Raw genomic sequence first — 13164 nt, 5'->3', positions numbered from 1 at the left:
AAGACAACCTCCCATGGCAAAACTACAAATTTTAGGAACTAAAAGATCATCTATCAGATTCGTATGTCATGCTGCTGATCACTGTTTGATCTGGATCAGTTCTATTTTTGATGACCAGTGCTGTGAGGTCTGAAAGACAGCTACCATATGAGATGACTCCCCCTGGCATAACTCATCTATAAATACACTTAACAGACAGCAAAGAAAATGTGAATGTGAGTGGCACAGGCTGTGAATCAATATGGCTCAGTCATGGCATATACAGTATCTACAACAAGGGCTGTTCTCTGCTCTGTGAGGGCACAAAAAGTTAAGTATACTACTGTAGAAGTCATCATTTCTTGTGACATTGATATGAAAAAACTATTACTGTCATTATCAATCTGCTATGCTGGAGGTCTGCGGCTTTTTTGTAAATCTGTTTCCTCAGACTTGCATTGTTTTCCATATAAAGGATATGTTGTAAAAAAAAGAAAAAAAAAATGCCCTTCACTGTTTGCAAATGAAGAATTATCAGTAGAGTTATGGCCACATTATACACCTGCCTATACACTCATAATTTTTTTCTGTTGATTCTAAAGAACAAGCTTTAGCACATAACCTGCTTATGATGAGTGGTCTTGGTGTTGAATACATATACCAGTAGTGCAATTTATCACTGTCTCTAAATTTATACTTCTTATCAAAGGGTGAATTCCCCTGAGCTAGGACCAATGGACCATACAGCTCTGCAGGGCATGGAGAGATCCTTGCAGTGACCGCTACATCTCTTACCAGAAACACACCACTCTGGTGCAGGGTCAAACTGCCAACCCTACGGTTGTGAAGCATGAGCGTTGCCACTAAGTCACTCTGGTTCCGCCTTCCTATCAAAGATCGTACAGCAGGCTGTCTTGGATGCAGCTGCATGGGGAGGCAGTCACTGTTCAAGAAAATACTGTATTCAGCTACGAGTGATTGTCTCCTGGTCTGTTTTCCCTCACTATTTAACTTTGTAATACATTTTTAACCAATCAAGTTACTATTTTATAGTCAATTTGCCAGTAGTGAAACATTCTGGTCAAAAATTTGCAGTGCATTATGGAAATTTGGGGGTTATACAAATGGTAAGCCTTAAAAAAAAAAAAAAAAAAAAAAAAAAAAAAAAACTGTCCAACTTCCTCAATACCCTTAATGAACTCCTATATTTGGTCTGCTTTGTACCAATGTTTCACATTCTGTGCCTTGTATTTGTGTTAATTTATGGATCTGACCATCAACTGATAATGTAATATGCATGATGCACCACAAAATGTGCTTCATAGGCAGACTATAATGCTTTCCAAGCAGATGTCTCAAGAACAATAACAACCAAAATTCAGGTCCCATAAAACAAAATGCTAGTTGTGCCCCTGAATGCAGTTCTATACAATTTCTTCCAGTCTGAGAGTAGCAGGGTAATTCCATTTGCTCAGCCAGCTCATAAGAAGCACCACTCAATTAAAATAGCCTCACATAAATTCATTATTGACAGTATTAAATAGCTAAAGTGGAAAGTCCTCACTTCTAGTCATGTTGGATAGCTCTGCTGCTGCCTCTGATACAGTTAATTATGGACTACTGCTTTATGATTTTTTGGTCTTGCAGCATCCATGATGATGCACTTTCACATACTTCAGTTGTATCTTTCTGACCAGTCTTGGTGTTTGGTGGTCACAAAAGCCATTTCAGGTCGTTCCTTTGTAGTCTGGAATGCTTCAGAAATCAGTTTTGGGTCCACTTCTTTTTGTCCCCTATGTAACTGATACCTTTGCATCTCTGCATAAAGTCCACAGTGTTGCCTATCATTTCTATGCAGATGATACATAATTTATGAGGATATATTGAATGATAAAGATTGTGGTAGGTGGGGGCATTCACCATCCCCTCACTCAATGTGGTGCTGCTCTTGGATGTCTGCCCTTTCCTCTCTTCCTTCCTTCCCCTTCTGTCATCATTTCCTTCATTCTAACGCCTCCTTCTGCCTACGGGTTACTTTACACTCCTCCTTCTGTTTTTCCTTCATTCTTTCCTCTTCTTTCTGCCTATGAGTGACTCTACACTGACATGCCAAATGGTTTGCTGTACACCAGGAAACCACTTACTGTGCTGGGTGGTAATTATATAACCAAATTATGGCACCTGATGGTTTAGTGGGTAATTAAAACGTTCCAATTGGACTGAGCCTGAGTAGGTTTATATCCATGGGGTGGTTAGGGTTTACTGCTCATTTAATGCCACCAAGTTAAGTGAGACTGGTCACTCTCATCTTAAAAGCCAGGACCAACTTGCCTAGCCCCGGGCTTCTACGCTTATCATGGGGCAACATAGGATTGGATGATGATGATGATGATGATGATGATGATGATGATGATGATGATGATAGAGATACTGGGAGACTAATGAAATCTCTGATGTCTGATTAATAAGATATGGATGGCCAAGAGAAAGCTTAAGTTAACCCATAAACTGCAGTAGACGGGAAATCCAAAATGCACCCCATGCACAAAAAAAGACAATTCTCTTTTTTTTTTCTTGACCATCCAACTGAAAGAGGATGTAATAAAGCATATCAGCATATGCCCTAGTGTACCCGTTTGTGTTTGAAGTTCAGTTATTTTGAACCACACACACAAAAAATGCATATACAGTAAATTATTTTTTCCAAAGACAAGGTTTATAACAATTAACTCTAAGCCCTTGGCCACCCCGTCTGGGATACATGGCGTCTGGCAATAAATGAATGAATGAAGGTTTATGGGTATAATGTTGAAGACTTCATGATGCCTACCTTAATATTTCCAAAGGTAAATGTCATACACACCAACTGGATTTTAGTCTTTAATTAGCAAAAATATAATCCTACTGCAAATTACTGTACTTTACTATAAAGGTAAATAACCACTGAAGACAACAAATTGTTAATATCAATCAACTTCTTGCAGTACTGTATCGTAACTCAAAGCAGTGATCCTGTGCAGTACTGTGAATGAAAAATTAACACAGTGACAAAAGGATACTAAACAACAAAATATATCTGGCCAACCTTTCAGAGTACCTATGGAACAAAACTGACAGTCTTGTATGACCGTATCTCGTCCCTTCCACGACTAGTACAATATTTTACTGTACCACTACAATTATGAATTGAACTGAATAATGGATTCCCAGTGCTTGGTATCAAAGAATCACTACAGTTATGGAATGTATTTTGTACAGATGTTTTAGTTCAACATTTTACTGTATCAAGACAATTATGGAATGTTGTTTTAAACAGATGCTTTAGTTTACGGTCAATGATGATTTTAAAAATCATATTTTCTTATTACTTGTTGTTAGTACCTTTGATGTACTGGAGTTATTATCTCAAGCAGTGTGAAGGAACATCAGGTTTTTATTGACATTACATATTTGTTTCTACAGAACTTACTGAACTTTGTGAAATGGTACGGTAGTTCTTGTACCAAATGAATTATATTTGCTACTGTGTCTACAATATAGGGCATATGGATGATAGACAAATGGCTGGTTTGTAATATGGTTATTGAAAGCAATGAATGTTTGTCATTGCTTTGATTAAAACACTTGACTCCAAGCATTTAATTAGTAATACTGCACTGTACAGAACAGTATAAATGCTGCAGCTATAAGTACTGGTGGTTGGTTCTGGTTGTGCACTGTGTCAGGGTAAAATGAGGCCATTAAGCCTTCACTGCTTTAACCTGCTCTCATAACATTTAGCTTCCTCTAAATGAGGGCTTTTTTTTTTTTTTTTTTTTTTTTTTTAATGCATGTTACTTTCATTCTTACACAGCATTGGTGAGACATCAGAGAAACATCATAAAAAGGGGATGATGAAGCCTGTATCTAACTGCAATAGCTGGCCAAGTCATTCCTGAGCAAGATATAAATGCTGTTATTACAATTAAATAAATAACAATGGGTCACTCATATGACATGGATGTATGGTACATTTTTTTTTTTTTTTAATGCAAGAAAGAAGAAATCAAAGGCCAGGAGCCCACAAACCATTCCTTCCAAGAAAAAAAAAAGCAAAAACAATACAAAAGAGGGCCAATTTCAAGATCCATTCATTTCATTTCGAGATGCCTGGACACACTGCGTTTGAAAGACCGGAGATCTTAGGAAGGACGAAATACAGACAGAGGGAGACAGATCCAGAGTTGACCTGTTGCATAAATGAAGGATTGGGAGTAACGGTTAACTCTTGCGTTAGAGAGTCGGACAGAAAAGGGATAAGAGTTTGTTGCTAGATGGGTGCTATGCACCCCGTTGTAGAGGTGGAGGGATGCAAGCAGACACTTCAGAGGAGCAGTGACCATTGAAGTAGCGACAGAAGAGATAAAGATGCAACAATGCGGCGAAGAGACATATTGAAGGAAGCCAGTAAGAGGAGGAGAGTTAATGAGATGAAAAGCCTTTGACCCCACCCTATTAAAAAGAGCTGTATGTGGGGAACCTCCCCACACATGAGAGTTGTACTCTACACAGAGGCAAATAAAACCCATATATAAAGTCAACAACTATGCAAGGGAAAAGAAGGTATGGAGTCAGCTTAGCACGCCCAATCTCTTGGAAGCAGATTTTACAAGAGATGCAATATGATCTTCCCAAGACATGAAACCCCAAGCATGTTCAAGGATGATGCAGGACTGCGCTGGATATTATTAAACATTAGTAGGCACTCCTATGGAAGATTGTGTCATGTTGATAGGTGTAAAAACTGAGTGTATACTAACTGGACTACAGCAAACCTATCTCAGCCCAGTAAGAGTGATGTCCTTTCATAGGTTCAGTCACTATGAGATATCTGGAGGCTTTTCAATCACATAATTACATCATGATATTTAAGTTAGTCATCTATCCTTAAATGCACTGGACTACTGTATCCCACCCTCAAACAGGGTAAAATGTGACTGGCTATTACGGTACCAGAAAGGAAGTGAGGGGAAGAATAAAGCAAGGCTGCTGTGTAAGATCATCCCTGCATTATTCCATAGCTTGCACTGTCCAGTAAAGAGCTCACTAGCATACCAGAACTATGAATCAGCACTCTGAATTATAGTAGTACTGTCAAACTGCATTTTTTTTTTTTTCTTTTTTTTTTTTTTGTCAAAAGAAAATTTTATGTGCTTTATGGAAAGAAAATCACAGTGGATAAGACTTCATAAAGCTCCACAGAAGCTAAAACTGCAAGTTGTAATGGACTGCTGTTGAATAGTGCCCACCTGGGATAACTTCTTAGGCACTGGTATTGAGGTACATAAAAACAGCTGATATTTTGTCATTAAGGGCACTCACCATCCACTCACTCAATGTAGTGCTGCTTTGGGTGTCTGCCCTTTCCTCTCTTCCTTCCTTCCTTTTCTGTCTTTCTTTCCTTCGTTCTTTCCTCTTTCTTTTGCCTATGGGAGACTTTACACTCCATTTTCTGTCTTTCTTCCCTTCATTCTTTCCTCTCCTTCTGCCTATGGGTAACTTTACACCAAGTGACAAGCCAAATGGTTTCTTGTACACCAGGAAACCATTTACTATGCTGGGTGGTAACCATATGACCAAATTATGGTGCCTGGTGGTTTAGTGGGAAATTATGGTGCTCCAATCAGATTCAGCCTGTGTAAGTTTATATCCAAGGGGAGGTTGGGGTTTATTGCTCATGTAACGCCACTCAAGGATGAGTGAGGCTGGTCACTCTCATCTTAAATGTCAGGACCAACTTGCCTAGCCCTGGGTTCCTATGCCTCTCATGGGGAGGTGTAAAATTGGACGATGGATGGATTGATGGAAGTGATAATTCTGCCGCATTAGGGTGCAATACATGATACAGGTTATACTGTATAGGTACTGACAGCTGCCTCTAACTCTCTATAATCAGATGTCTTAATTCTGCAAGGGGTGGCCACAAACAAATCACCTCCATATTATCCTGCCTTCTGTCATGAGGCTGCCCTTCCCCCAGCCCACAACCCCCTCTCTCATACATGGTATCTCTTCACCATATCCCTTCACCTCATCAATAGTGTAAACAAATTTGACAGATACACAGTACACACTTTTCAATCTCACTGATGCAGAGATTTCTATCAGAAATGGTATCTGGTACTGTGATTCATCATTCATTATGATTCATAAACTTTTTAATTACTTATATGGTGAATTATTTCATTCCAGAAAAAATATTACATGAAGTTACAGTATTTTTACTGGAAATAAAACACACATAATTAGTGTCTGCAAAAAGTATAGTGTGCCCACCACAGAAATCACTGGGAAAAAACACTATGAAATTTTTGCATTTTGCAGCCTAGTATCACAGCCCACCAAAAATATCATATGTTTGGCAACATAGAGACATGCCAAGAGAACAAAATGACCTTCAGTTTCTGCCTTGGTGCTCTTTGAGCTGCCTTTGAGGGTGCATTAGTGTTGCTTGCTCTCGTACCGCTACACTCTTTTTTCGCTTGTTAACTTGTTGGCGCTGCAGTTTTTGCATCAATACACCCAGATGGCTCCTACCAACCTCAGTGTCAAAGAAAAGGGTCAGATTTTGGGCTGGATGGCTGAAAATGTGCCAACAGAAGAAACAGCATGGTGTAGGGGGCCGTGGTGAGAATACTTTTCCCCACTGATTTCTATGGCGGGCAGTCTATATTGTTTGCAAACACTGTATCAGCTAGTTGTACACTGTACAGTGAGTCTTTGATATATGAAAGGGATAGGGACCAAAAAAAACTTTTGTAATTCGAAATTTCGTATATCGGAATGATTTTCCCTATTGAAATATAGGATACATAGAAATGGGGGGATGCATTCCAGGACCCCCTTGGACCCCCCACCTAAACTTTACCCCACCCCCCATTTTGAAGTAAGCAATACCTGTATACAACTGTAGAGAAGGAGGTGGTCATTTTTTTGTACATCTCCTTTTTCTTCGTCACAGTCCCAGCAGTGGAAGCTGCAAGGCCTAAGGCATGCCCAATCTCCGAGACTCCCTGCCCCTCCTCGTGGCGTCTTATAATTTCCAATTTCCTTTCCAGAGTTAGAGTACGGTGCTGCTGCTTCTTGGCAGCGGGCTCCCCCGATGCTGGAGATGATGCAGGGTGCTTGGAAGGCATGGTGAAACAATACAAAACGAGGTGAAGAACTCCAAAAATATCCACATACAGCAAAGCTGCGAGGATAGGAGGGAAGTGGACTCAACTGAGAAGTGCACAAAAATTTGTTTACCAGAGAGAGGTTAGTTCGTTTTCTCTCGGCCAGCGAGCGCGGTGCATAGCACCGCGCCCATTTTGAATTTTTCATACAGTATCCCATTAACCCCTACATCGTGGGCATGTTTACCAATGTTTTGCGTGTGCCGCGGGGTTATTCGGGCTCCGACAGACTCTCAAAAAATATTTGCCAAAAATCAGTTATTAGTCCTAGAATATTAAAATTAAATATGCTTAAGGCACATAGCTTCAGCTTTCTCCTGGAATGTTTGTTGAGCCTTCGTCGGTTACTGTAGGACTTGTGGAGACCTCTGAAGTTGGGTAACGAAGTCTCCACTTTACACTTCCCAACAACCTGTAATATGATTACCACAGCCAGATATTAACACTATAAACACTACTCTATGATTTTCAAGTAGTTTGGGATCCATACTCCAAAAAAAAAACCAGTGTGAAAGCAATGAAAATTACGAGCGCGTCTGACCGCCGCACTTGCGCTAGTTTGCTCTTGGTACTCTGTCATTTATTATTCATAAAACCCCTCACACTTTATATTTCTATTACTGTATAACACTTATATATATCTACAGTCTTTATCCATAAGTTTCCTTCAGTAGTATTAGTTTATTGTCACTGTAGGGATTCAATTTCTTTCAATAAAATACGTAGCATTCGCTTTCTCATCCTGTATACTAGCATTGAGAGTGAATGTCACTTTCAATTTCACTCTCATAACTCATAGTACTCAGACATGCTAGAGTGAAACTTTCACTTTCATTACTCCTAGGGTATATACTCGTATTCTTATAACACTACTCATTTACATTTCTATTTACGTTCTCTATTTTATTTACGTTATTTACATTTCTATTTTATTTACACTGTGTTATGCACTGTCACTTGAAGTAACTTATAAAACTATTTTCCACTGTTCACGTATATTTACATTCATTACTTTCACTTGCTGTTTACACATTATTTACAATTCCACTTGCACTGTTTTACTCAATAGAAAGATCGTAGTCACTCTTTTATCAATTGTCAGCCCTTTACCTCTTTCCACACGAGGTTTAGTAGGGGGTAAAGGTCACAGGGCCCTTTGCATGGGGGTGAAAAGGCCCTGAAGCTAGCAAGAGCGAACAGACGTACCTCCACACGGGAAGATGAGAGTGAACTGATAAGGGTGGGCCGGGATGGTGGCCTACCTAGGGAAATCAGTACTCCCAACGTTAGCCTCTTGACACAGTTACTTTATAGCAGTGAAATGACTGGCAGGAAATCTAGAAAATACATTATAAATTAGGTAGTTCCAGGTGAATGTAAATATCACTTAGGCTTCTCCCTTCCCTCCTTATATGTATATTTATTACGAAAATAGATTATACGGCACATTTCAAGGGGAAATAAACAGCGAAAATTAGCGAATGAGTGCACGTGAGGTATTGTCAGGTGATAATTAGCCAATTCCAGGTGTATGGCACTCTCACTTACCTTATTTCTTTCTTGTATATATTATTTGGTATAAGAATAGGGCATAGGGCTTATTTCAATGGATGAAATCAGTGAAAAATTCCAGGGAAGATTTACTTAGCATAGCACGGCCAGGCAGGCGAGAGGATAGGGTAATGGAGCGGGGGTAGGGAGGGGAGTCAAGAACGGGGAGAAATGGCTAAATTGTCAACAATGGATGGGAGTACAGATGAGATTAGGAGTGCTGGCTAGTGTTGAAAATTGGCAGCACTGATAGATGATACAAGCCCACACTTGGAAGCCCGGGTGAATTAAAAATAACACAGAATCACAAAAGCAACACCCCGCAGTATGATCCCTTGCTTGCAAGCGTCACGAAAGTGACGCCCCGCGGTTAAGGGGTTAACCCCTTGATAGTTGCCGGCCCTGAACAACACTTCATTGTTTCGGTGTCAGTGACGTTGAGTTAGGGCGAGCTATATAAAACTGCGAACAATTATGGGGAGGAACAAAGGTCACTGGTGTGTTTACACGACCCTACTCTACCATCCCAAGCAGTCAGGCATTCACTTCATCCCAGTTGTATCTGCCGATGTTTGCACGCTTATGTTATATGCGTTCTAATTTTGAGTAAGTTTCTTTCAGCAAGAGAACATAATTTGCCACCCTCAAAATAGTCAGAAAAATATAGAAGACAAAATAGAGGAATATGAAGTGAATTGGTAAGGTCTTTAGGCTGTATGCTTACACAAAAGATTATGGGTTTCACAATTTTAGGAGATATGAAAAAAAAAATGTTTGCTAATCAGAAAAAAAAATTACTCTTTCATCTCACACATTCTTGTAGGTTAGAATTCAGTCCCACATTCTTTGTTCAGTGTCACTCTTCCTAATATATTTCAGACCGACTAAGCACAGTTATTTCTGCTCTTTAAGGTTAGTGTACATTTACTGCTCATTCTTTTGTTCATTCTTATGTGTATGTGTGAAAGAGAGAGGACTGATAAAAACAATAATATATTCCATTATCGCTTTCATAGCTGCTGGCCTTGAACAGCACTTTACTGTGTCGGTGTCAGTGACATTAAGTTAGGGCGGGGTATAAAAAACTGCGAGCAATTATGGGAAGTGACCGAAGGTCACTGGTGTTAACATGACCCTACTCTACCATACCAAGCAGTCAGGCATTCACAGTTCACTTCATCCCAGATGTTTTCACTGATGTTTGCATGCTAATGTAGCACGCATCCTAATTTTAATCTTTCATGAATCATAGCAAATCACAGGATGGGTTTAGGGGGAAAAAATAAAAGAAAAAGCCAGATGTGCCAGACAAGTCTTTTCACATATGTAAGAAGAAGAAATTGATTTTAGAACTTTGAAAAAACAACCCCGAGGCCAACCACAGGAGCACACAAATTTCTGAACCCACAGCCAATGAGGGGGCTAAGCATAAGCTTTAAGCAATAAAAGCACCTTACCAAACTGGTTCTTCCTGATAGTCTGTTATATTTTTCAGATTACCCCTCCCTGTAAAACAAATAACTCAGAGTCAAATGGCCACCCCTTACGGGATTATGGCGTCTGCCAATAGATAGATAGATAGATTTCTGGGTTGGTAAATAAATGTTTCTTGTTAAATCTGATTTTAGCCGTTCTGGTGTGATAACTCTTATTTTGTTAACATAATGGCAGAATGGACTGTTCTTCCCTGAGTGTTTAACTAAACCTGGCCTAACCGAGCTTCTCTGTACCTAATAATTTAACCTGACCTAACCTCCAGTTGGGAAGTTGGGAAAAGATATCCACCTTTGAGCACACTGAATTTCTTCCACTGTGTTGGAAACGATTGTTGAGGAAAGTGACATAATAACGGATGAAATTTTTCAGCAAGAAAAAGTAATTTGCCAAACTGAAAGTTGTCAGAAAATTACAGAAACAAGTTTGAGGATTATGAACTGAATTGGTAAGGTCTTTCTGCTGCCTCAAGTGTACATTTACCGGTAAATAAATCAATTTAACAGTACTTGTGTTTTGTTTCCACCAGATTAATTGTGACTTCAGACTATTCAGGCACCCCTTCACACCATATAGCCTGGATAATCGGGCTATCTCTGTATTTCCTTTCATGTCGATTTTCATATAATCAAGACAGATATTTTCATATTGTGGAATCTGCCCTATGTTCATCACTTTCGTACCACTGAAAATTCATACTTCGGGTTTTCGTATTTCAAAGACTCACTGTACCATGAACCATAAATATTTTGTTTAAAGTGACAAAATTCTTATACTGGTGTTACATAGCTATAAAAATATTCCTATTTGAAAGAAAAAATATGAAATATCAGTAAGCAAAAAAAAGCAAAAATTAGTGAACTTTCACTTTTCCAGTTACGTGCTTACTGTACTTGCTGGTACAAGTAAACTGGCAGTAATGAAAGTAAACACAAAAAAAGCAGAAATGGCCACACGAATACATGGATAGGAGAACTGGGAACAGGTCTGGCAGTCTGGGAGGTGGAGTCAGAGACAAAGAAACTACAGTCAAGAAGCTCAGACCAACAAGTGACAGGTAGAAACTTCGCCTCATCCATACCCAAAATGGATTCTTTGAAGGCAGTTTTGTTGGAGAAGTATTGGTAAAGGCAAACAACATTATCTGAAACAGTACAGTTAATGCCATCATGGGCAAGGCCAAACCATCCTTTATCAAGAGAGGCAACATACTAACAACAGACACAATTAGGAACCAACTGACCATGAATGGTTCTTCACTTATTATCAGACATGCAGGTACAGCTGCTAACAAGATACTTTTCTCATGAACATGATAACTCATAAGAAAGAACACCAGGGAACCATTTACAAGGGCATAGCACAAATGCTTGGGGGTGGGGTTAATGAAAAGTTGCAAGCTTGAGGGAATCATACACACAACAGTTGACAACAAGCAGATAAGGGCCATGTTTGTATTGTTCACCAAGTTCTTCACTTTGAATACAACTGAAATGCTGCACCAGAAACTTGCAACCTTGTCTTCAAACAGACCACGACTTAGAGGGAACAGTCTGTGAACCACGTGCAGCAAAACTGTTGAATCAGACAAAAATGGTAGCCAGATGATGGCAAATGTTACTATGACACAAATCCCAATTTTAGAGATCTTCCAAATAAAACCCAGGATGCCACCTTGCCTCCAGCACATTCCTAAGAGGTAAAAAAAAATGGGAAGAGCATGATACAGTTCCATCTGCTTATAGTTAAGAGCTAAGCAAAACAAGACTGAACCAAAACAATCATATCCTTTCATTAAAGCAGCAACAGCACCAACAAAAAATCCAAGAGATGCATTGTTGTACTGAAAATGTCCATAGTCTATCAAATACAGTCCTGGATATAATAAAAGTGATGCATACTCCAGCCTACCACCACGCTTCTTAAGAGATGATTCTGAGAGAACACGAAAGAACAGGTATGCTGCAGGAATATATATAATGAGATCTACTAGAAACACTGAAAACCTCATAAACAGCTTGTGCTCATAGCTCTCATACCCTCTGGAGGCATGCAGCTCAACAAAATCTGGGTTTATCACTTTGGCAATAAGTCCAGACACATAGCTATGGTAGGCAGTAAGAGGAGGGTAGTCTAAACCCCAGTACATCAAGTCATTATCAGTGGTGTTGAGATACCACTCCCGAATTGGCAGGTTGACAGTTACTTCCTGCCAGTGACGTTGGGCCTCATAATCCCCAAACATGGGTGGCTTTCCTGCCCCAGAGTAAGAATGTAGTGACACACACCACCTCAGCAGCATGCCCACCAAAGTTAATAGTGCTATCATGCCCATTTTACACCCCACAAAGAATTACACTTTTTCTTTCCAGGTCCTCACAAAGTATACTAATGCTGCTTGTTAATATTCTCTGACACAAAATGGGAAAAACTTTCTGGCTTTTCTATTACCAAAAAATATAGGACAATTGCCTGAATTACATTTCAACAGAAAAATTTCTATATTTCTGTTTCTATCATTTCTTATCTTATCACTCTCATCTTAAATGTCAAGACCAACCTGCCTAGTCCTTGGTTCCTATGCTCCTCTTTGGGGCAACATAGGACTGGATGATGGATGGATGGATATTTCTATATTAATATGAGAAAATAAAGATTAAAAATTATCATCAATCTGCACTTTTCTGACATGAATATAATGATCTATTCCTATTAGTGAAGAGTGGTTGGAGGAACTTCAGGTGAGCTGAAGGGAAGCAAAGTTCTCCCTGGAACTAGCAGCCTGGTGGTGAGCTCTCCAGGTGTCTCATCTTGTCAACACTCCCAATCATCCTAGTAAAAAAAAAAAAAAATCATAGTGAGTTTGGAGGCTTTGATGACAATAAATGAGCCAAGCATAACATCACAGTTTACAGATATAAAATTT

At 39.4% G+C, this 13164-nt stretch overlaps 2 protein-coding genes across 2 annotated transcripts in view; both read right to left on the bottom strand.

The window, feature by feature from the left end:
• The window catches only part of LOC145397819 (bolA-like protein 2), a 41946-nt gene that overhangs the window by 21054 nt on the left and 7728 nt on the right, over window positions 1-13164 (bottom strand). The gene's annotated exons all lie outside the window — the stretch shown is intronic.
• Window positions 11026-12779, bottom strand: gny (ALG6 alpha-1,3-glucosyltransferase garnysstan). Its single transcript, XM_080270774.1, has one exon. It carries the CDS (start codon window positions 12571-12573, stop codon window positions 11092-11094), a length of 1482 nt encoding a protein of 493 aa, XP_080126900.1. The 5' UTR covers window positions 12574-12779; the 3' UTR covers window positions 11026-11091.

This window comes from Coenobita brevimanus, chromosome 43 (genome assembly GCF_032717465.1).
Source record: "Coenobita brevimanus isolate Jiangsu-jjx chromosome 43, ASM3271746v2, whole genome shotgun sequence".
Lineage (NCBI taxonomy): Eukaryota > Metazoa > Arthropoda > Malacostraca > Decapoda > Coenobitidae > Coenobita > Coenobita brevimanus.
Note: the sequence above shows the minus strand (reverse complement) of the source record. Positions and strands in the feature narration are given on the sequence as shown.